The 27,500-nt window shown below is 31.7% G+C and overlaps 1 protein-coding gene across 1 annotated transcript in view; it reads right to left on the reverse strand.

The window, feature by feature from the left end:
* Positions 1-5,121: 5,121 nt before the first annotated feature.
* The window catches only part of LOC145252410 (uncharacterized), a 30,573-nt gene continuing 8,194 nt past the window's right edge, over positions 5,122-27,500 (reverse strand). The window contains exons 3-5 of the mRNA XM_080111798.1: positions 8,933-9,165; positions 6,615-6,754; positions 5,122-5,347 (exon numbers count right to left, since the gene is read on the reverse strand). Coding sequence (XP_079967924.1) covers positions 5,136-5,347; positions 6,615-6,754; positions 8,933-9,165 — 585 coding nt within the window. The 3' untranslated portion in view covers positions 5,122-5,135. The remainder of the gene's footprint in view (positions 5,348-6,614; positions 6,755-8,932; positions 9,166-27,500) is intronic.

Raw genomic sequence — 27,500 nt, forward strand, 5'->3', positions numbered from 1 at the left:
ACACCTTTTTGCTGTTCATTTTGTTTTTAGACTTGAATCTGTGTTTTTACAGCAATCAGGAAAAAATAGTCATTCCATAGTTAACTATTTAGAGATTTGTAAAGAATCAGAATCGGTAACTGTATCGTTATTGTGAATTTAGTACAGAATCGGTAATTGTATCGGAATCAGGAAAAAATATTAGGATCCCATCGCTAGTATATATACATATGACAGAAATGAATAGTTACCCTTATCACTTTAACCGCAGTCTTGCGTAGATTAGACCGCGTGAGGGCGATTAAGTATACAATCATTTTAGATCTGAAGCCAGATCAACAGCGTCCCTCCAGCTTCTTCTCGTTGTAATCAAATATCTCTCGGTTATCTACTTCCGGGTCATGTTTGGTTCTCCTCAGCTTTTTTCCATAAGCGGTCTATTAGAGTACTTGTTAGCAATTCTTTCTGCGGCCAATCTCAATATGTCTGAGCCAGTCCAAACCGTAATATTGTCAGTAATCTTCTTCGTTACATTTAAATATTTGGCCCCGCGCGCTGTATCTAAGAAAAAAAAGGAAAACAAAAAGGAAAGAACTTCCACTCATCTTTTTCATTTAAAGTGAAATGCATTTATTCATGATTTTTCGAAAATAACGTATTGCGTTTCGTTTTAAAAGTCTCTTAGTTTATGTCGTCTGTCATGTAGTTTTTTTTTAATTACATTTTCACCCCAAACAAGGCACATTGCCACTTTGGTGTATGGGGCTACCATCAGGGGCAACAACTACTGGGGTACTATGTAGGGATTTGGGCAGCAAGATGTCGGTTCATGTTACACTTGAACTTCTGCACGTCAGTACTGTTGGGGAAGCAGGGACCGGGATTGGAATTCCAAAGTCTAGCGGTTCTGGGAAGAAACTATTGGAGTAGAAAGATCTTTTACATCTAGGGATCTCTACAGTGTGGGGTGGGATTTAGCAGCCTGTCGGGTTTGTCGAGGGTGCTCACGTTGTGGGGGCACAAGTAATTGAAGTTCGTCAATTAAAAGTCTATCGCCACCGCGGACAAAACGTTCATCTTCTCGGACACGCAATTTCTTCTCTGGTCCATGTGGTGCATTGCTTCTCTCTTTCTCTTCCTTCGATGTGACGTAATGTGATAGCAATGCAGATGTCGCATTTATTATTATATTACAGGGGTTATCCATTGTCTCTTGACAGACAGATGAGATTTATGTTATAGATTACATTGGACCCAATATATAGTAAAGATTTAAAAATTTATGAAAATAATTACTCGTTCGTACTACCGAGAATCGAAACCAAAACCTTTAGTTTACGATTTATTTTTTTTCTTTTGACGTTAATACCTGACCTATGAGGACATGTTTTCTGCAAGCATAAAAATTAAAACATGGACCAATAGTTACTACGTTACGCATGCATATTCCTAATGCCGTCGTTCCACCTTCACCCGGCAAATTCCACTTTTTTTTAATTTTCACACTTTTGACCGATTCTCCTCAGCTAAAACCCAAATATAAATTTTCGCATCGGTTCGAATACCGATAAAGCTTCATCTTAGTAGACCAAAAACTGACAAAGGAGTTTGCTAGGCAAATTTTTTAAACAAATATATATGCGCATACACAAATATATATATATATATATATATATATATATATATATATATAGAGAGAGAGAGAGAGAGAGAGAGAGAGAGAAAGAGGTTTGTGTTTACTATAAGCTTTTTGCGTAAATATTACGCAAGTATAAATCATGTAGAATATATGCGTGAATAAAATTACACGTAATAGTTAACTAAAGATGATCATCCCATAAAAACGAAATAACTAGTAAGGAAATTATTAAAATAAATGTTTGAAAGAATATGCCAATTAGCTAGATCTTTTTCGCTAGTGAATGCAATTCCATGACCCATGTATAACAAAGTTGTATTTTCTTTTTAAATAAATAGAAAGAAGGGTTTTTAATGTGAATATCAATACATAAAAAATTATAGGAGTATAGTAGATAGATAGATAGATTGATAGATAGATAGATAGATAGATAGAAATAACAAAAAATCTATATTCCAGTGATAACAAAATGGCACATTATATTCATACGTTGCTATGTCGTTAATGACTCGACATTAGAATCTAAGATGGCGTAAATATTACAAAACACAATTGCAACTAATCCTCCGATTTTTGTGGATTTTTGTAATCATGTCCATATTCTTTTTTATTTTGTTTCAAAGTTGATAAGTTTTTATTCTTCTGATGAGTCGGGGAAGAATAGATTAAAAAATTAACATCGTAGTTACCTGAATGATTCTGCGCTACGAAACAGGTGTTTTCAAGACTTAAACATTTTAACATGCTGAAAGAAAAAACGGTACGATAGACATCTTGACTTTGGAATATAGACATTCCAATATACTTAAAGAAATGAACGGTAAGATCAACAACATCTTGAAATTTTGAATATAGCCTTTCTGTCATTTTTTTGTATATGCTTCATAAATTAAAGGATTGGTGTAAATAATAAGTGAAATATAATTGAAATAGCATATTTTCCCATAAACACACACACACACACACACACATATATAAGGATTTAGCCACTCTGATGAGTCGTAGACGACGAAACACGTATCAGTGGATTATTATATTTAAAAATAATATATATATATATCGTTCCCCGTTTGGGGTAACCAAAATTGGTTAAAGGGAAAATTATTCCCAACTCGCATTTAGGTAAAAATGCACTTTCGTGAATAATTGAATTCATTTATTCAAGACGTATTGCAAAAACAAAAACAAATAACATATATATATATATATATATATATATATATATATATATATATATATATATATATATATATAAACACACACACACACACATATATATATATATATATGGAGAGAGAGAGAGCGAAAGAGAGAGAGAGAGAGAGAGACAGAGAAAGATGTCTGTGTATATTTTCCATATATTTTAGGTAGTGATGAATTAATGACATCAAAAGTTTTGTACTGACATAGTCGTTTGAACAGGAATAGCAATAATCATACAATGAATTGACAAACAAATTTGGCGAGAAAGGTAGAACGATCGAAAATATTGAAAATCGGTTATAGCTAATCGATCCAACTAGTAATCCGAAACACACGATTCAACATATCACGGCTTCCATTATTTTTTTTTTTCATTCGATGATTGAAATATTGTTGATTTCAATGTATACCGTTTTCGTTTAACGGGTTGAGACTGTTATGATAAAAACTGAATCACCGTTAATTTCGAGTGAAGCTCAATGTATCTATTTTATAAGTGTAGAGCTTATCTGTACAAAATTTTGTTGAAATTCACAGACTTTTTTCTTTTTTGTAACTTTTGTTTATTTTATCTTGGATTTCTTCATTACAGGCGTTTCGTTAACGGGATGGCAATTTTATGATTTTATAAGTTCATAAAAATTTCTTGTTCTGACCAACTCATCAGATGTTGTTTCCATTCGATGTTACCAACAAAAAGTTGATTTTGTACATGATAAACCTGGTGTTTGGGAAAGTAAATTCCATCCCTACGTTATTACAAGTGGGCCATATATATATATATATATATATATATATATATATATATATATATATATATATATACATACATATATATACATACATATATACATACATATATATATACATACATATATATATATATATGCATACATATATATATATAAAATATTGCAGCATTAAGAATTGATTATATAATGTTAAATTTAATTTTTTTTTTAATTCTTAAAGCTGCAATATTTTAAGTTATAAATTTATTAATATTTTTTCTAGAATATCTTGTTGTTTTCTTTTCTATGTTTAAGATTAACCATATTACTTTTCATGCTCGCATTTTTTTATTGTAATCCATGATTTTTCCAGGTTTCCAGTAAATTCACTTAATTTTTTCTTTCATTTCAGTCTCATTTTTTTTTTTTTTACCTTATAAACATTACCTACACATATGTAATAACAATGTACGTCACTCGTCTGCTTTTAATAAAATAACCCCAATTGTCTCCATTTCATTCTTTCATTCTGTCGGTTTCACTTGTTAATTGTTTTCGGGAGAGCGGTGAATTATTAGTAACAGTAGTTGCTGAAGCGATGTGGTTGCTATGGAAACCAGTCATAAAAAAATGTCGCTCACCTCCTTACGTTTTTTTTCGATTTTGAACACCAGTAAATTCATCGTCACTTTGGTTTTACTGAACGAAAATTGAAAAAAAATATCACAATATAGCTGAGACGGTGATCTATATACTGTCATAATTGTTTGAAATTTGGTCGGGAAATGAGTGAGCGATGAAGCTTTAAATCAGTTCTAAATGACTAAAACTGCCACTTAACCATATATTCAAACACGGTAGTGTTTGAGTGATATATACATATTTATTACACAGCTAAGAAAGACATTTTCATTAACGTAAATAGATTACCAAATTATTCTGGAGCAAAAATACGTGTTCTTATTGTTTCTTAAAGGAGGCGGTATTTTATCAACACTGCTGGGGAGCTATATTATAATATACTGCTTTGTTTCTTTCGCGCTGAAACAGTTTTCCATGGTACAAATGGCGACTCCAAATAATATTAGGACTAGCATGAATTTTTAAAAGTAAACTAATACAATGTTTATAAGAGATTAATTGTATTACGAGCAAAATAGAAATTTAAAAAATGTGTGTGAGAATAACTAAGAATATGATTGTCTGATTAGCAAACCCAGTAAACATCTGAATTAAAACTAGATTACAAAGCACAGACAAAATTCTCGCTTAAAAAAAGCAACAGGTCCCCGCACTGATTGCCTACAATAACTGGATGTGTGGATAACTAAGAATCTGAGTGGCTGACTATTAAATTCGATTTTTATGAAATTTCACACGAACGTACTTTATGCGTCTGGCAGTGTCCGTAGATATGTTTTATGTCATGGGCTACGTTTTGACCTTTGTGCAATATTTTCAGCTTCTTGCATCAGATGGCTTTATGCCTTGTCTGGGACGATTTTCACGAAAAAAACATGCGTAAATAAGCAAAAGGGAATCAACAAAAAAAAGAAGGATCATATTGGATATGGTTTTATAGCTTATACTTTATTGAAAAAACAGATACAATATTGACCATAATCGTCAATGCAATGTCCGCTCTGGCAATAACTCTCGCACCAGTGGTCCATACCTTCCATCTTTCCGATTGCCTTGCAGGTAACCAGTTTGGTATTCGGAGTAGTCACAACGGTTTGCTCCGGAGCCCGAATAGATACATCCGCACAATTTTGAAATAATTCGTGCGTTAATCCTGCAGAATAAAGAAAATTGATTTTAACACCAGACAAATAAATGAGAAGCATTTGCTAATTTCCACAACGTTTCGGTCGATGTAACCTCCGATCCTCTTCAGGTGTATCTTGTCGAACTCAGCAGTATTTCTGTAGAACTCAGGGATCTTCACTGAATTTCGAACAGAACCCTTTATTTAATCCACGAGGATAGCATCATGTTGTTCTGTCGGCCACGACTGGGTAGTAATTCGCAACTGTATTTTGAGTGTCGCCTGCGCTGAAGATTGACCCTTCAACTTCCAGAAGCGAATTTACGAACTACCCTATTCACTTCGCCACGGAACTGCAAGTGTGGCATTATATCTCAGTAATAGCTGAGGGAACGATAGTACATAAATATTGTTGATTAAATAAAGGGTTTCGTTCAAAATTCCATGTACAGTACTGAATTAGAGAGTAAGACTCCTTAGTTCGACTGAAAGGTTCCCGAGTTTGAAAATGTTCGGAGGTTTCATCGAGGAAACGTAGTGAAAATATGCAATTCCCCTTCCCCTCATGTATCCCTATGCCCTCAGCCACACCAGAAATGAACTTCCCAGACCCTCCCCCACAAGTTCCTTAAACCCCAAAATTAAAACATTATCGACATACCAAACGCCCCCACCTTCCCTCCTTGTTCCCTTCCTCTCTTCCTCCCTTCTCGCAACTCCCCCCTGACCTCATCCACTCTTTCATCATAAAATAGCAAACATTTCTGTAAAAGTCTGAGGACGCTACAGATGGCCAAAAAAAACGGCCGTGTAGCCGAAACAATAATGTAACTTAACAGAAAGATAAGGTAATAAAAATAAAACGCATATTTGCTCTACAACTATTATTGTATCAATCAATGAATCTATTATGCCCCATTCTGATGAGTTAAGGGCATAATAGATTCACTGATTTATATATTAATTAAGTGGTTGATTTTGTGCTACGAAACAGATACTGTCAAGAATTGTATAATTCAACTGAATTAAAGGAATAAATTATAAGATGGTCAACATCATGAATTTTGGAATATAACTTTTTGTCATTTATTCTCTCTCTCTCATATATATATATATATATATATATATATATATATATATATATATATATATATGTATATCGGCTACTTTTCCTCTCATGCTAAGCTGTCCTTTTTTCTAAAGATATTTTTCAATTATCGATCAGACAAATCTGTCCTTCGTTTTTTATGTGAGGCCAAAATCTTGAAGATCAAATAAACTATTCGAATCTTACGTGTATAGTAGCTCCACTGGAAAACACATTGTTCACAGGTGATGTGTTTTGGTAGACGTAGCCGGAAGGTATCTTTGAGATTCATATTTGAGCTAACTTTTATCCTTGTACCTGACCCATCAGCTAACTCTAAAGGATACCTGTAAAATAGAATTATTATTCCATGAGACAAATAAAACCGTGCGATTTTAAAATAAATACATGTATCAGTTTTGTTTTTGTTTTTGTTTTTTAATAATAGACCTATACTTTCCACAACTGAAAAGACTCACCATGATAATTCTATTTTTTATTAAAATCTTTTTGCAGTTCGCAATACGTTGAGATGACGTCACAGAGATTGGAATCCTGCGTGAAACAACACATTCTAGCTAAGATTCGTCACGCAAAATTTTCACCATCAGATGTTTTAAATAATATATACGGTTCGGCCATATGTGAACACTTAATAAATAGACGTATTTGCGCTCCTAGGTTCAGTGCTGACTTGTTCTCAGTACACTTATTATTTAATTTTAAAAACCTTAGAAACTATTTATATTAACTCCTTTACACCTATATATAAAGTCCTTCAGACGTTCCTTCTCTTTTAAAGCAAAGAGAAAATCTTTTAGGACTTAATGTGATTTCTCTTTGATTCTTTTTCGACTTAATTTATTCCCTCGCTCTATTTTGTACCCTGCTTTATTTCCATTTCATATAATATTTAATCGTAATTATACATCGATTTAGCTGTGTTGAGCGAGGTACAAAACCCCTCACATGTCTCTTTGACTTTTTATTTTTATAAATTCATTATGTTAAAATTTCGGCTTTATTTAGCTATTATAAAATTCTGTACCGACAAAAAATATTCAAATATATTAGTAAATACGTTAAATTAGCTTCGTTTTGTTCGATGTAACCTTCGGCCTTCTTCATTTGTATTTTGCGGAAGTCAGGGGGTCTTTCTGTCGGACTCGATCGATTAAATAAAGGGTATCGTTCGAAAATTCCATGCAAATTCCCGATTTCGACTGAAACGGTGTAACGATAATCCTCAAAATAGGAACAGAAATCTCAAGAATCCAAATAATACGAATAGCTTCTGAGTAATAAAACAAATAAAACTATGTTGCACTTTTTTAAAAGTTATGCCTGAATTGCATTTAAACTGACGGTACTTGTACAGTTTAATCAAGACATTAAGAAATGAAAATATAGAAAAAAGGTTATATTGTACGTATCCGTTATGAAATGAATTTCTCCGAAAAAGAAGTTAACTAAATTTGATTAAGTAGTTTTTTTGTTTGTTTTTTTTTTTTTACAGTGAAAAAATTATTTGTTATGATACCGAGCAAAAGGTAGTCATGTTTCGATTTTTAGGAAGAAAAGCTAGTATAAAAGATGGGGAGGGAGTGCCGGCGCTTTAAACTGAGTTATCCCCACGTGGCGTGGTCAAAAAATTCAAAGATGGCTACATTCATTGCGCTCTCATAAAAACATGTTTTTCCGCTGTAAAAAAAAAAAAAAATACTCGCTCAAATTAAGTTAATTTTTTTTTTCGGGGATCTTCCATTCTGACTAATAAATCCTCATTTATTATTGCTGTAGAATGCTATTAACGTTATAATATTATATAATATCATATAAGATTGTTACAGTTTATTAAAACATGTAATCTCTTAAAACGCTTTAATGTGATATAATAATAGAACTTTGACTCTTGTTTTTTTTATGGTGTGGCGATTGGATATTTTTAAAAAATCGTTCTGGTATTTTGTAAATTGCCTTGATAAAATTGTTCTTGTATTTTGTAAATTGTGTTTTTTGGGTTTTTTAATGTATATATATATATATATATATATATATATATATATATATATATATATATATATATATATATACACATACATACATACATACCATTAGTGTATGAAGCGATGCCCTTCGTGAAAACAAATTGATTTTAGGTATTTGGACAATGTCAAAACATTGTTAATTCCTGCCCACATAGCAGCAGCTGAATAGCGCAACGGTTAGAAGCTCAGACTGTCGTATGGGAGGTCGGGTTTCAAGCCTGACTTGAAGTAGTTCCTTGTCTAGCCGCTCTAATGAGCTGTGAAACAGCGAAATAGTACTGTATGTGGATGACTTATATATATATATTCAGTTGCAGTAACGTCGCAAAAAATCGCATGTTCCTGATAAACAGATTACAATATATTTTAAACCTTTGCAATAAATTGTTTTGCTATGGTGCTAATCTTAAGTAAAGAAAAAAGAAAGAAAGAAAGAATAAAGAAAACCGACCCAAAATATGACGGAGGTTGACGTACTTGTTCAGGCATTCTTGTTTGGCGGGAGTTCGGTAGTTATTATGCGGGCAGATGCGGAAAACGTAGTAGCCGAGATGGTTGGCTGTTAAGTCCACTGTCACATTGATAACGTCGCCCATCGTATAATGCCGAACGATGATACCCGTAGCGTATCGTCCACCGCCATCATAGTCCCGATCACTGTCCCAGGCTTCTCCACATATCCCACAGCGATAGTTATTATCCTCGTAACGCTGTAATAATAAAAATAATAATAATAATAATAATTAGTGTCTGCTACTACACCAACTAGTCGAAGAGTCAAGGAGGATGGAAAGACCAAGGAGTGAACGCACTTACCAGATCTCAAGTGGATAGGTGGGTAGGGCTAGGACATTGGGGAGGTTTATTGCCACTCAAATCTCAGTGAAGAGCAAATATATATATATATATACAGATATATATATATACAGATATATATATATATATAAAATATATTTTAGTCATCGACATAGTATATATACAGATATATATATATATACAGATATATATATATACAGTCATATATATATACAGATATATATATATATACAGATATATATATACAGATATATATATACAGTCATATATATATACAGATATATATATATATATACAGATATATATATATATACAGATATATATATACAGTCATATATATATATACAGTCATATATATATACAGATATATATATATACAGATATATATATATACAGATATATATATACAGTCATATATATATACAGATATATATATATACAGATATATATATACAGTCATATATATATACAAATATATAGATATACAGTCATATATATATACAGATATATATATACAGTCATATATATATACAGATATATATATATATACAGTCATATATATATACAGATATATATATACATATATATATATATACAGATATATATATATACAGATATATATATACAGTCATATATATACAGTCATATATATATATACAGATATATATATACAGATATATATATACATATATATATATATATATACAGATATATATACAGATATATATATATACAGATATATATATATACAGATATATATATATATACAGATATATATATACAGATATATATATATATACAGATATATATATACAGATATATATATATATATACAGATATATATATATACAGATATATATATATATATATACAGATATATATATATATACAGATATATATATATACAGATATATATATATATACAGATATATATATATACAGATATATATATATACAGATATATATATATACAGATATATATATACAGATATATATATATACAGATATATATATATACAGATATATATATATATACAGATATATAAATATATACAGATATATATATATATATACAGATATATATATATACAGACTAGCATGGGTGCCCGGCGTTGCCCGGGTGTTTGGAGGTGTATGCTGAGCAAAAAAAAGGGGGTAATTTTTTAAACTTTGACCCCTATTATGACCCCTGAAAATTTATTGTTTTGGGCTCAAATCAAGTTATTAAGTTAGATCCATGTCCACGGAAGCTATATCTAAAATTTCAAGTGTGTAGACCCAAAATTGTCGGAGAAGTTTGGTAGAGTTCTCAAAGCTCAAATCGTTGAACTTTGACCCCTTAATCGCCAAATTTCTGGCTAAAAACCGATCACATAGATTTTTCCAAATCTCAGTACCCTGTATATCAAATTTCGAGTCTGTAGACTAAAAATTGACAGAGTTATTTCGTAGGGAAATGTACACACACACACACACACACACACACACACACACACACTTTTATAGATATATAGATTTAAAATTTGAGTCTGACAGAATGACAAAATTATATTGCAAACCGATATATTAAACAAACGAACTTCAAAGAGACAAATGAACACATAAGTAAAAACAATTTGTATTAGAAAACATTTATTATTCCACGTCTTTTTTTACAGACCTGACGACTGAGGTTCGCTCTTAATAAAAATTGTTTTTTATAGTCTTAATTTTGACTTCCTTTTTCATAAAAAACTAAAAAAAAAATCAAGAAAGAAAAGAAATTTAATTTTATTTTTTCATTAATTTCTTTCTGTGCAAAGCAATTCTTTCAAACTTACTCTGTTTCCAAAATGTTTTTATTTTATTCCCCTCCCCCTTCATTCATTTTCCTCCGCATCCTGCCAAGATTACTGTACACATAGATTCGAAAAAATAGTCAAAAACAAATATATAAATAAATGTTATCAAAGGCAAGATAAGTTACTTTTCTACCTAACTGGATATATTTTTTGTGTTTTTATTCAATGTAATATATTTATTCAGCTCGAAAAACATACAGTGTTTACCGATGTGTTGGAAAATTCAAGATGGCGTCTCACACCCTCTTTAACACTGTAAGTTTGGGAAAAGGTGTTATAAATAAAAAACTATACAAAATACTATTAAAAACCCGCCGAATATATGTCAACCTATGTCACGGTAACATATATTGAGCGAGTTTTTAACAGTATTTTAACAGGGCACATCGTAAAAACTGACCCATTAATTTTCCTGAAGTAAAAACTATATAGTTTTTAAACTTTTAAAACTGTACATTATAAAAAGAAAACTGTTCGAGTGATTTTTTTTTTACATGGGTGTCACCACTTATCAAGGCCCAGAGGCCACTCAAGGATAAGGGTTAATAGGTATACATTAGTCATTGTGATTTTAGCATAGTAAACAGTGGGAATTTTGTAACTTGGATTACTTGAAAAAGAAAACTGTTCGAATGATTGAAAATGAAAACAAAATAACAATGTAAATATATTGATAAGAAAAAAAACAAAAACAAACGAAGTTTCCGTTTCAGGAACCCGAGTTTAATTTTATGTCGTAACTCGTTAGCGGTTTTATTCAGCGATTAGGGATAACCATACGACATATCTAATTACCAAAGCGATTTTTTTTTAATTTTTTTTTTTTATTAAAACTAAACCTGTTTAGTTTTAATGACCCAATTTTTTTAAAGCCAACACTTTAGTTATTTTGAGAGCGTGCAACTGCACCCGAAAGGTTGATTAGGAAACTCCAAATCCTTTTATGACTCGGAAAAAAAAGGTCTTTTTATCGGCTTAAATGATAAACTAATGTTAAATATTAGTATTTAATAAAATGAGATATCAATCTACACAATTTGCCATCGATTCTGAAATAAAATGAAATCCTGACATTGTGATCATTTTTGCAGGTGTTATGTGCCAAATATTGAAATAAGAATGTTTAAATTCAATTATTGTAATTTAAGTCTTTAATTTTAAAGTCGATTTTATTTATAAAATATCTATTTAGAAATCAATCTCAAAAACAATCTGAACAATAAATCTCTTTTGTTATGGCTAAGTTTTTGTCAAGGGTAGAAATTATAATAGACAAGTATTCATCCATGATGACATTTTACCGATTTCCTGGTTTACAGGTATTCTTGCTAAATTTCTTCGAAAGAATTGACATAAACAATACTTCAACTAAATACGTATATTTCATGCAATAATGACTTTTATTTCTTCTGACTTTTCCTAAACTAAACATAAAACATCGGTTAGGGTTAGTTTAACATTCTGTAAAAGTACCTTCCGTTTTTTTTTTGTTTTTTTTTTTGTACTTCTGCAGAGAAGGTAAAAAAACCGATAAAAACTGGATATATTTTTCGTGTTTTTATTCAATTTAACATGTTTATTCAGCTCGAAAAGAATACAGTGTTTACCGATGTGTTGGAAAATTCAAGATGGCGTCTCACACATTCTTTAACACCGTAAGTTTGGGAAAAGGTGTTATAAATAAAAAACTATACAAAATACTATTAAAAACCCGCCGAATATATGTCAACCTATGTCACGGTAACATATATTGAGCAAGTTTTTAACAGTATTTTAACCGGTTTTTTATTTATTACACCTTTTTCCAAACTTACCGTGTTAAAGAGAGAATCGGCCGCCATCTTGAATTTTCCAATACATCGGTAAACACTGTATGCTTTTCGAGCTGAATAAACATGTTAAATTGAATAAAAACACGAAAAATTTGCCTTTGATAACATTTATTTGTTATATATTTGTTTTTTGGCAACTTATTCGAATCTATGTGTACAGTAATACAAACCCGAAATGAATTTAAGACCACGAGTGAAATGAGAAAATGAAGAAAATCACATTTACTGTGTGTGTTTACTGTTCATCTAAGTCAGCGGGTTTGGTTGCCATAACAACGTGACGGTAGTGAACGTGTGTGTGTGCGTGTGTGCGCGTATTTCGTGTAGTTTAGTTTCGTATAATAGTTTCGTATTTTTTTAATTTGTAAATAACAAGTTATTAAAAAATTAAACCCTTCCAAGATGGACAATAAATAAAGCCATAATATTTTATGGTAAAGGTAAGAGCGTAGAAACGATTGTTTTTTAGGAGATGTGATTATTGGATTAACCAATCAGAAATCGTCTGTGGCACACACATCTCTGTTTTTATAGATATATAGATAGATAGATAGAAGATAGATATAGATAGATAGATATATATATATATACAGATATATATATATATACAGATATATATATATACAGATATATATATATACAGATATATATATATATATATATATATATATATATATATATATATATACTAGCATGGTAACCCGACGTTGCACACAGGATTAAATAAGGATCCCACTTCTATATTTTTATTGTCATAGAAATCGGTGAAATCGCTCATTTTTCAATCAAATCGCGGTGCTTTTCTTTGTGATATACTTCACAATACATTGTAGTCTACAATGCACTGTAGAGAATCTACTATGGATCTTATATAAAAAAATATATATAATGGCTTGAATTACAGTTTAAAATGCAAAAAGTCAAATAGCATACTCCAATTATACTCTAAGCAAAAAAAATTCGTTTCGAATGCGCCTCTGTCATATAAAAGAACTTACTGTTAGTTTTATATATCGAGCTTGGCTTATGTGGTAATACAACTTCTCAAATTCACTTGTGGTGTGTAGTGCATTTCATTGGTTTTTGGTTGTATTGGTACTGGGTGGGAGGTGTAATCCTGTTATAATAATTGTGTTGGAGATGTGTACTTTATACATCTATTGTCGTAATTGTAGTGTATTACCTAGGTGATTGTAGTGTATTACCTAGGTGATTGTAGTGTATTACCTAGGTGATTGTAGTGTATTACCTAGGCGCGGGTGTTATGCTATAGGAGAGGATATCTGTATCAGTGAAAGGATTTTCCAACAGATACCAAATTAAGTGTATACAAGTTTATAAGCAGTCAAGGATTTCTTCGGATTAATGCCTGAGTTAATATAGTCTTGCTATCATCGAATTAACCTATCTGTTAGCTAATAAATAATAAAGATCATGAATCTGTTAGCCAGTCCGTGTGAATCGGTTAGATTTAAATCTTAGTTGTAGGAAAGAGAGATATCTTCCATTATAATAATGCTTGTTCTCACACAGATTTACTGGCCAAAGATATCCGAGGAGAATTTGGTTGGAAATTCTCGCCTTGTCTTGCATATTCCCCTGGCTTAGTATGAGTATCACTTATTACGACTATTTAGACTTAGGTTAACATCACGAGAAATATTTCACATCATTATGAATAAAAGTTTTCAAAAACAGTGTGTTTGTTTTCTTCTTTTTGGGGGGTTGTTTGTTTTCAAGATATAATATTAATCAAACAAAAACACTTTTGCACCGACCTAGTACGTTTCGGATTTTTTTTTTTTTTTTAGATACGGATTGATAGTGTGATTCGATTTGATTAGTCGGACTACTATTCTCATTTTAGATGCCAATTCACACAACATTTCGGTCGATATAACCTCCAAGCCTTTTTAGATGCGTCTTGTCGAACTCGGGAATCTTTCGAAGTTTCGAATTAAAACTTTTATTTAGTCCATATTAGCCTGGGTGCTCAGCGTTGCCCGGATGTTTGGAGGTGCCCGTTAAGCAAAAAAAAGTGATAGGCAGACAGGCTTGAACCCAAGATGCGAAGGCAGAAGAAAAAATGAAAAAAAAACCCTGACGTCTTACCGCTACTCCATGATGCTACTGGAAATTCGGAACGCTGAAATTAAGTCATTCCAACAGATACGATGACTTGCAAAAATGGCGACCCTCCCTGTAGAGAACTACCCAGTTGAGGGTGAAGGAATTAATGTTTTTAACTAATTTCTCGATATTTGTCGTCCGTAGGGTTACGCTTCAACACGATACTGATATTATTTAAAAATTCGTCGCCTCTGTCGAAAGTTCTAGGCAGATCCACATGCATACATACATACATGCATACATACATACATACATACATACATACATGCATACATACATTTAAACAGACAGGTGAGATTTATATTATAGATGGGTCCGGGGCGCAATGGATAAAGTTATTAAATGATAACCAGTGACAAGTGACAGTCTTTTGGAGGTTTTATCCTCCGCACTGGCGATACTAAGCATATAATTAAGAATTATGATTTTTACTTGGTCATGATTAAAAGAGTGAGAACAATATACCTCATTGGATTAAATAATGGGTTCAGTTCGGAATTCAGTAGAGATTCCCGAGTTACACATAAATATCCTTTGACAAGAAACACAAAAAGGTCAAAGATTATATCAACAGAAATGTTTTTTAGATTAACATTCAAGATAAGAATAGCGGTCTGAACAATCCAAATAACATGAAATTACTACGCTTATTCTTTTCCAAGTAATATCCTTGCGCATGGGCAAAAAGGCCGGCCCCGACGACCCTATGACTTTCTGCCCTCTATTAAAAAAAACTTCATGAATAATTAAACCGGTTTCGGTCATTAAATTTATATGCATCCATAATTAAGGGAAAGATATTTGACCTCGTTATTAAACACACATTTTGACGCCAGACGAAATATAAAACATGGCGCCATTTTAAAATTAGATGGCCGTTTAAACGAGTGTCGCGGTGTAGATACGATTCATTCCTACGCCATGACCCATCCACATAATACCAAAAACAAAATGGCTGCTCTTGTTCTTTCAGGAAAAAAGGGTTCGAATAATCGGGAGGGGGGGGGTCTGAATTAATTCTTCAAATCCGATATAGCTCATTAAGTGAAGCTATAAATTGTCTCCGAACTACAATCTAATCGATTTGTTTAAAAAAAAAAATAGTGAAATTAAACAACTTTGAAAAGCGATTTTTGTTTTTACAAAAAACATGATACACCTTTTCTATTATAGTTGATTAGACATTACTTTAAATTGACTCAACTTATGCCCTATTGTGCTACCTTCTCACGAGGGCAGAGTCAGACACAAGGTCACTTTTAATGTGGAAAAAATCCAGCTTCTCAAAAAACGCACTTTTGATTAGGATAAACATTAAAATGTCCTCCATCCAAACGGGTTTCTTTTGCGATGACAATGGGAAGAAAAAGTAAAGTGTAGTATCAGAAAAGATACTACACTTTGATCTTAGCTTAAAAGTCAATTGTTTTCTACGCTATCGTTATTTCTATGAAATGTGCTCGACTGAGGTCCCATTTCGGGTTCCTCTTTGCAAGATATTCACAGCAAGAACTCGTTTTATATCACCACTACAAATAACTTTTCTTTTCTTCCTTTGTATAGCCAAAAACCAAATAGAATATCCATGAACAGAGTTTGTTATCCATCCCATTCATCATTTTCAATCCTTTCATAATCTTGTTTGTAATCAAACTGGTAATCACGTTGACCCTTATACTCGTGTGGTTATTAACAATGGTAATTAGTTGTTATGGTTATTAACCATGGTAAATCGTTGTTATGGTTATTAACCATGGTAAATCGTAATATATTAGTTTAAAAATATAACCTAACTTTTGTTATGCTGAAAACGGGCTGTTATATCATATCTACTATATTAATAAAATTATGTTGTTTTCAAAATGTATTCATCTATAAATTCACTTGTTCTTTGTTTAATTTCAGTCTAATTTTTTGCCCCCATAAACATAACATACACCCATGTAATAACAATGTACGGCACTCGTCTGCTTTCAATAAAATCCCCCAATTATCTCCCTTTAATTCTCTCTGTTTCATTTGTTACTTCTCTTTCCGTGAAAGCGGTGAATTGGTAGCAACCATAGTCGCTGAAGTGACGTGGTTGCTATGGAAACCAATCATAAAAAACGTCGCTCATCTTACGTTTTTTTTTCGATTTTGAACACCAGACATCATAGGCCTATAAACACAGGCAGCATACATAATTCAAATATGGCCAGGCTTCCTGCTTTATGATTTTTCACGAAAAATAACAATCGTTTCCGTTTTCTGTGGAATTTGATCATTTCTTACATTAATTTCAACCAAACTAATTCTTCCAAAGAAGTTCTACTTGGTGAAAGTAGGAGTATATTTCATTCAGTCATAAAAATTTACTAATACTCTCCGATCATTCACCAGGAAATTTACCACTTTTCCAAAAGACTGTCATTGTTTCATTTACGCATTTCCTTGCCTTATCTTTCTCCTATTACGACTTCAATATACAAATAATCGTTGTATCCTCATTTTAAAAATACAGCAACATGATAATATGTTATTCTTAAATTTTTACTTACTATAGTTTAACCGCTTAATGATTTCTTTTAAATTTGTTCAATTCTGTTATGAAATCAATAATTGCAAGTAAAACACTACCGTGCAATGCCAGGTAGGTGCAACACAACATCCCTATCATCCCGGAAATTATCAGTCAGTTTCATTGCAATTCAGATATTCCTACATTAAAGCTTACTAATCAGACTTCTCCGAACCAACTAGTGAAATTAGGAGTATATGTCACTCAGTTAATAAAATCTACTGTTGCTCCCTCATCAAACACCGGAAAGTCGGTTTCATTGCAATTCAGATATTCCTACATTAAAGCTTACCAATCAGACTTCTCCGAACAAACTAGTGAAATTAGGAGTATATGTCACTCAGTTAATAAAATCTATTGTTGCTCCCTCATCAAACACCGGGAAATGTAATTTATGGTATTCACTGCAAGAAAAGCCTATCAATGTTTCATTTACTCATTCCGTGTATTTATTTGACAGGACCTATAATTTTCCAGTTAAATAATCACTGCTCCCTTCTGGGTCCATTCCTAATGTCCTGGCATTTCAATTGATTGTTTACAAATATTTGCAGGATGAATGAATTATATTTACCGAACGCTTGTACAATCCGTCTTAGAAAAAGAAATATGATGACCTTACCTCTTTCAAACACAATGTTACGTGAATATTTTCATATCCGGTATCAAATTAAGCACTCTGAAATCAGGCGAGGTTAACTTTAAAATAACATCTTTATTTTTAATAGCTATTTTTTATCCGACGTTGCCCAGTATATTCTTGTGCAATATATTTTACTTTCCTTACGAGACGAGATAAACAGAATGACAACATTGAACGATTTCAATAATTTTAAATTATAACTTATTTATTTTCAAACATGTGTTGAACTAGGATAGCATCGTGGTGTTATGTTATTTTGCTTAATTTTCAAGGTATATTTCATCTTCAGAAAGTAGAAAATAATAAAATATATACACAACTACTCAGTGGATGCATGTTATGCCCAGAGCCGGAAGTAATAGGATGGCCGTAAAGTCAACCTCAAGAGTATCGGAAATAATTGTTCAAATGTGAGCCGGCATTTATGTTTGATATTATTAAATTATTTTATGTTTTCCATGTATTTATTATATTATAAGTATGCATTTACTTAGATGTAATTATGATTATTTATATTTATTTCATATTTAAACTATGCCTATTTTTCCAAAATATTTTTGTTACAATAAAAAAGTAGCTTTGAATGTGGGAATAGAGAAGTATTTTCTTCTTTTCTTTCATGGCGACCTTTTCTCTTTCTCCCTCTTTCTTTTTTATTTTTTATTTCCTCTTTTCTTTTTTTCTCCCCCTCTGTTTATTTCTGTTTTTTCCTCTTCTCTCTCTTTTCTCTACTTTGTCTCCATCTCTCTCTCTCTCTCTCTCTCTATTTGTCCCCTATCTCTATTCTGTTTTCTGTTTCTCCCCATCTCTCTTTGTTCTTTTTCTTCTCCCTTCTCTCTCTCTCTCTTTCTATCGTTCTTTATTTACTTTTTAAGCCACGACAAGTATACTGTAGAATTAATTAAATCTAATTTTCTTCTTCCTATCAATATTCTAAAACGAAAGGAAAACTACACTGAGGACATTGCCAAAACTGCTGCAGAAAGCGTTGGCTCCTACTCTACTAGAAAATTACATCAGACAGTATCCTATAATTTTACGAAGCCACAATTCGCACGTGGCAGTCGCCCCCCCCCAATCAACGTACATACCCCTGAGTAAAGCAACAAGTAGCAAAATCCTACCCCTTTACTGCTGAAGTCCATAAATAATAGTTTCTTCTTTTTTGTGGACTGTTAGACATTGGAATTCCCTTCCTGTTCCCCTTATTGTACCAACCTTGAAGACGTTTAAATGTAATATGAACAGATGTCTCACTGTTCAACTCCCCATAGTCTCTTATTAGAGACGATCTTAAATAGTAGTTCCTCACTTTTTTTTACAAAGGAATCACCGCTTATCAAGGCCCAGAGGCCACTTGGAGTTAAAGAGTGTACAGTGGTCAAAAAGACAGCATCATAGTAATCGTTATTAGCGAAAATTTGGTAAATTGGATTACTTAAGGAGAACGGCTCATCCAGAACTTGTTTACATTGGACTTGAAAACGGTCATATCGTAGTCAACTGAAAAGCAACTAAACGGAAGAAAGTTCCACAGGTATGAAGTTCTTGGAAAGAATCTTTGTTCATGGAATCTACATCTGAGTTTAGGCATAGATAAAGAGTGGGGGGAATTATTGATAGTGTTTTCAGCTAGACGAGTGTTTCTCATGAATGTTTGGCGAGGGGGAACCATAGATTGGAGCTCAGACGAGCACCTGCCATGAAAATAACGATAAAATAGAGACAGGCTCGCGAAATCTATTCTGTGAGAAGCGATTGCAGGGAAGAGAAAAAGCCCTCTCCCTACTAGGCTACGAAGTCTATTCTGAACTCTGTCAAGGCAGGATAAGCTTTTCTTAATAGCTCCTGCTCAGATGTGACAGCAATACTCCATCCTTGAACGTACCTGGCTCTTATATAGTGGTAATATATCTTGTTTGTGTTGAAAAAGAGAAAATAAACTGGCAAACAAGAATCAATGATTTTGTAAGATGAAAGATAACAAGGAATCGATAAACCGACTTATTTTACTTTGAATTGTTAGGTGAAACATCCGAAATCAAGTAATAAAACAATTTTAAATATAAAGTTACCTTTTTTATGGCATCTTGAGGTTATTTAATCTCGCGTCACAATACATATTGTTGGCGACAACTTTTATACGATTAGTATAAGACATAGTATTAGACAAGTTGTTATTTTGTATTCTTTGGATTTTGGGGACTACCCTTCTCATCTTGAGTATTATTTTTGCAACGTTTTGGTCAACATAATCTCCAATCTTCTTCAGGTGTATCTTGAGGAATTTAGGAATCTTTCAGTGGGTCTCTGGAATCTGCACAGAATTTCGAACGGAATCCTTTATTTAATGTTCTGTTCCTTTGGCCATGACCGGGTAGAATTTCTAAGTAAACCGCAATGTATTTTTTGGGTGTTGCCCGCACAGAGAATTGATCCTTCAACAGCCAGAAGTACGTAACTTACAGCTTAATTTTTCTAAGTACTTTATCCATTGCGCCAAAATACTATTGCAAATTACATAAGACTGCTACCCAGTCATGGCTGATGGAATGAGAAGTCTACCGTCGCGGACTAAATATAGGGTTTCGTTTGAAATTCGGTGCAGATTCCTGAGTTTGACAGAAAGTTTCCTGGGTTTGGCAAGGTACACCTGAAAAAGGTCGAGGGTTACATCGACTGAAATGGTATGAGAATAACAACTAGGATGAGAACAGTTGTCCGAATAATCCAAATAATACGAACTAGCAGGAACTGTGGAAATTCCACAGGGGACTCATTCATATGATGTTCAGTGCAAGTGGAGACGCTCTGATATTATTTTAGCTCTTTTGTTAAACCTGCAAAAGTATTTATCTAAGCTAGCACGAACGCACGGCAAAGCCCGGTTGTAAAGTACGCTTAAATATGATATTTTAATTATTGCAGACTTCGTATATATTATTATAAAGTTAATGTTCTATCGATTTTTATGTATTATAAAAAGTTGCGATTTCAAAAATAAAAAAGTATATCCATATGACTTAAGTGCATTGGCTTTAATCAAAACCGAAATAAAAACTTATGAATATCTATATATATAAAGCAGTAGCGTTCGTCTGTGTGTACAACTCCCAATGACCAAAGAAATATAAAGGTCAAATGTGTGTACACCTCTCTTGGTCAAGACATATTAATGCCCATATTAGGATACTTCTGTCAAAGGAGATATTATATTGTATACGGACTTTCAATACATAGCATTCTTCAAACTACATTTACATTATTGAGTTGCGGTCATTAACATATCACATTAAATGAAATCTATTTAAATAATTACCTCGATGACATTACTTATTCGACATAATAGCTTTGTTTCAACTGTACTAATTAAAAAATAATAATTATTTAGTTTATTTAAACTTCAAGTAATATTTGATTTCACTGATTTTATCTGAAATCTGAAACCTTTTTATTTTCAAACCAAAAACTAGAAAACCAAAAGGGAAATAACTGTGATAGTTTAATTGAACGGAGCACGTTATTAAATATGTTTTCATTTCGAAATATGCTTCTAAGCTGAATTATTATTTTTACTTTTAATTCGGAGGAAATTTTTTTTCGTATATTCTTAATTTTTAAGTAACCTTTTTATTTGTTTGTAAAAAAAATAATTAAAACTGATGTCCTCATTTACTTTCATCCTCACGAGTTCAGAGTTAGTCTGAGATACATGTGAACAAAATCCATCATCCTCTGCTCTTTTTGTTTATAAAATTTAATCGGTGTTGCCCAGGATTTAATATAATAATTATACCATAGCAAGTGTCTTTAATTGCTTGCGAAACAGATTTTCTTTATAATTTATTTAATATCTTAAATTAAAAATACTCAATTTTTACGACGTGACCTAGCGTCGTTTAACCCCTAGAAAAAAAAATGGTCAATGTCAAGTTTCATTCCAACACCTCAAAAAACTTGAAAATGACAACTTTTAATGGTTTTCGATGGTGCTGAAAACGAATATCACATTTAAATTTGGGGTCGACAAGTAGTTTTCATGATATGAAAAATGACTTTTTCAAAAAGTGGGGGATAACTTTCCTATATAAATTTAACGTAAAATGGTAACCCACTTTCTAACCACCTAATAATTTCTTCATATCATAAAACAAATTTAACTGTGATATTCGTTTCCCGCACCACCATAACCGGCGCTGTTTTTTACTAAGAGATTCGTTTATGTTTTCATAATTTAGGACGTAAATAATGCTGTCAGTAAGCTTACACGAGCGGTTTACAAAAATATTTTTTTAGGTGAGTATTCAATTATAGAATTTATATAGTTTTTACCAGGCGCTCCTGTACTTTACTTAACCGCTTTTGTAAACTTACTAACAGCATAATTAGCGTCCTAAATTATGAGATGAAAAATGAACGCATGTCTTAGTAAAAAAAAGAAACAGCGTCAATTTTCGAGAGTGTTGAAAACGAATACCACAGTTAAATTTGTTTTATGATATGAAGAAATTACTAGGTAACCAGAAAGTGGGAGCTCATTTTACGTTAGATTTATATAAGAAAGTGAACACCCACTTTTTGAAAAAGTAATTTCTTCATATCATGAAAACTACTTATCTGTCCCACATTAAAACGTAATATTCGTTTTCAGCACCACGGAAAACCATTAGGAGTCGTCATTTTAAAGTTTGGGGGGGGAGTTGGAAAGAAACTTGACATTGGCCAAAAAATTTAAGACCTGGGTTTTTGTGGCGTAATACGTTTAAGCAGTCTTTATAAATAATATGAAAGACGAAATTTTTTTTTTAAATTAACATTTTAGTGTGGGGGATAATTTTCTATATAAATTTAACGTAAAATGAGTACCCACTTTTTGTCCACAAATCGTTCAACCAGACATGTCATCTTTAGCATTTTTTCAAGTTTGGCGATCGAGGGGGGTGGGTGAAACATGACGAATACAAAAACTTTTAGTTTTTTGTGGTGGGGGGGTCAGGAATTACATTTGAAACATAAAATAACGATAAATTCAATTAATTTTTATGAAACCATTCTGTACTTTCACGTAACAATTTATAAACAGAACGAACAAATTCAATTGGGGGGGGGATTACATTAGAAATATGAAATGACGAAAAATGTCATTTGATTGTTTTTAGAATTAATTTTGGTAGCTCTTTTTTTTCTTTTTTTTTTGCGATCGCACAGGCATTCGCTGCTATGTTTATTGAAACAAAAGTTGTAATGAGTTATTTTTAATTATCTTTTCTTTGCAGGGGAGTCTTTCCAGTGCTCAATATCTGGAGAATAGTTTCTTCTCTTTGTAGCCTTACAGCTGAAATATCTGGTGGAGAGGGTATCACGTACTTCTTTTGGGGGGCGATTACATTTACATGTTTTCATCCGTTCTTTTATTTTTGTTGTGGGAGTATCCACGTTGCCAATGATGAAAATGATTGGTATGCAGGTGTGTTTCAAAGAGAACTTCATGTCAACACAGGCAACGCTGGGTACCCATGCTAATATATATATATATATATATATATATATCATGAGTTTTTATATCGGTTTCGATTCAAGCCAAGTTTGAAAGGAACCGTTTATATATATATATATATATATATATATATATATATATATATATATATATATATATATATATACTAGCTGTACCATGCACGCGTTGCTGTGGCTCAATTTTGTGTAATGGAAAATTCTAATAAAAAGAGAAAATGCATGTTTCTTATATTCTTAGTACAGCAATCCACTCCAAAAAGTAAAAAAAAAAAAAAAAAAAAAAAAGCGAAAATGAAAAAAAATGTTACTCTTGCAGAAATGGATCCTGATCCTCGGGATTACCGTCAATCATGGCTTGGGCTCGACCAACAATCAGTGGATAAAGCTGAACGTAGCAAAAATGTTGAAACGCTAAATGGTTTTTTTTTGTTGTTTTTTTTTTTTTTCTGTATACAAAAATGTGAGTTAGTAATTGATATTTGAGTGATGGGGGAGGGTTACTATACACAGATTCGAAAAAGTTGTCAAAAACAAATAAATGAAAGGTAAGGTAAGTTATGTTTCTACCTAACTGGATAATTGTTTAGTGTTTGTATGTAATGTAAAATTTTTAATCGGCTCGAAAAACAGAAATGGTTGCAGACTCTTGAATACGTTAAGTTTGGGAAAGTAAGTTGAAAACTAAAAACTATTCAATACAGTGTCAAAAACCCACCGAATATATGTTACCATGACATAGGCTGACATAATCGGTGGGTTTGTGACAGTATTTTGTATAGTTTTTTAGTTTTAACTCACTTTCTCAAACTTAACGTAATCAACAGTGTCCGCCACCATTTGTATCTTTCAAATACACCGATAAACAGTTTTTCGAGCCGACGAAACGTTACATTAAATGAAAAGGGTTTGTATTACTAAACACAGATACAAAGAAGTTGTCAAAAAATAAATATATAACAAATAAATGTTATCAAAGGCAAGAAAAGTAAATTTTCTACCTAACTGGATAAGATTGTAGTGTTTTTATGTAATGTATAATGTTTAATCGGTTCAAAAACATGCAGTGTTTATCGGTATATTTGAAAAATACAAATGGCGGCAGACTGTATCAGACACATTAAGTTTGGGGACATTTTGGGAAAATGAGTTTAAACTAAAAAACTATACAAAATACTGCTAGGAACTCACTCAATATATGTTACTGTGACGTAGGCTGACATATAATCAGTGGTTTTAAACTTTTGCTCGATACAGGTGACGACTTTTAAGAGTCCGTTTTAGTGATTACCTGGTTTGAGGATATTTGTACAACTAAATGACAAATCTGCTCCAAAAATCCGGTATTATTTTACTTTAAAGCCCGTCTCATGTTCGTATATAACGAAATATTTTATTGTAGATTTCGGTGTACTAAAAACGAATCTGCAAACCGTTTCCGTCGCAAAAAGAATGTTTTCATGATATGAAGAAATTACTTTTTCGAAAAGTGGGTAATCACTTTTCAATGTAAATTTAACTTAGAATGAGCACCCACTTTCTGACCACCTGAGATAGGGGCATTTTTCTGTGTGTTTCTTGGCTAAAAAGGTTTTTGTTTGATTTCTTTTGCATGGTAATAACCCCTGAACTCTGGGACTATTTTCCATTTCACAGCCGTAGCCTTCGTTTATGCTACGCGCGAGCATAAGCGAATAAACATGGAAAAAGTCCCACCCTCTCTCAGTTGGCTAGAAAGTGGGTGCTTATTTTAAGTTAAATTTACATGGAAAAGTGATCGCCTACTTTTCGAAAAAGTAATTTTTTCATATCATAAAAACTATTTTTTTTTACCACGGAAACGGTTTGCAGATTCGTTTTTAGCACACCGAAATCTACAAAAAAAATTTTTTGTTATATACGAAAATGGAATATTTTATCAAAAATCCGGGAGAAAATAGTTTTCAATAAAAACAGCAAATGAATTCGATAGAAAAAATGGATGCTATTTTTTTTTTTTAAATTTTGTGTATTTCTTGGCAAAAAAGTTTTTTGTTTGATTTCTTTTGCATTTTGCAATTTAAACAGGTAATTTTAAAGGATTTTCCAAGGGTAAAAAGAAAGCCCCCCCCCAAAAAAAAGTCGTGGCCACAAAGTGGGTGATCATTTTACGTTAAATTATTATGGAAAAGTGATCCTCCACTTTTTTAAACAAACATTTTTTCATATCTTGGAAACTACTCGTTTTCCTTAATTATAAACGTTATTTTCGTTTTCAGCGACCCCGAAAACCTATACGAGTGGTAATTTTAAAGGAATTTTCGAGGGTGGAGTAATTCTTCATATTTACCCCCCCCCCTTCCCCAATAAAATAAAAAATTAAGAATTAGACAAATTTATTTTAGGTAGGCTTCGCAAGGAAAGCCTTTAAAAATAAAAAAAAAATTAGATAAACAAATGATGCTAAGTGGGTGCTTATTTTAAGTTAAATTTACATGGAAAAAGTAATTTCTTCATATCATAAAAACTATATTTTGCGACGGAAATAGTTTGCAGATTCGTTTTCAGCACACCGAAATCTACAAAAACTTTTTTTGTTATATACGAACGTGAGACGCACGCATGGAAAATCTTATCAAAAATCCGGGAGAAAATAGTTTTCAATAAAAACAGCAAATGAATTCGATAGAAAAAAATGGATGCTATTTTAAGATAAACAAATAATGCTAGTGCACTTACCGGACCGCGCTATTTTTTAAATCATATTTCCAAGTTTAATTAAAGTTTTATATGTTTTTTTATTCAATTGTAAGGTTAAAGTACAATATATATATATATATATATATATATATATATATATATATATAATTTAAAAAATAGGGATTTTTTTTACCCATCTATGGCGAATAGTCCCGCAGTTACGAAAAATATTTTTATTTTATTAAATATATTTTTATAATTTGCTATCTTAATTTATTTTAATAACATGCAAACATTCCTTTACTTTATAGATAAATATATCGAAAAATAAAAAAAATAAAAAAGCAAGCGAAAAACTTTTTTTTGCCTTATATAATAAAAAAAAATGTGTAAATTAAAAAATTTGGAAGATAAACAAATGAATTATGTTTTTTTGTCTTTTTTACTTATCGAGTAAACAGAAAATGAAAACTACTTCGTTTCGTCAATTCAAGGCTGTGAAATGAATCGAACCGGAAGTTCAGTTTTATCAACAAAGCAGGTTCGCACTAACGGTTACAAAAATATATTTATTTTATTTAATATTTTAATAATTCGCGAGGTAAATTTATTTTAATAACATAAAAACATCCCTCGACTCTAAAGATGGGTTGTCTGAAAATTTCAAATGAATTGGTAACGTAGAAATATGGTTTTATTCGCTTTTAACGAACCAAATTTACATTTATATATATATATATATATATATATATATATATATATATATATATATATAACTTGAGTTTCTTTTAGGCATAATCGAAACCAAAACTTATGGAGAATTCTTGATAAAATTATTTATTAAAAAAAAATTGATTATTGGAGTGCCATCAGTTATAATCGAAACTGAAACCAAAATTTATGAAGAATTCTTGGTAAAATTAGTTATGACAAGAAATGAAAATACATAACAATTAAACGACCCGGATGTAAGAGTGACATAGCAAATAACAACACACGCTATCGTATAAATATATAGATTACTAATCAT

This window comes from Euprymna scolopes, chromosome 29 (assembly GCF_053919585.1).
Source record: "Euprymna scolopes isolate OS-2025 chromosome 29, ASM5391958v1, whole genome shotgun sequence".
NCBI lineage: Eukaryota > Metazoa > Mollusca > Cephalopoda > Sepiida > Sepiolidae > Euprymna > Euprymna scolopes.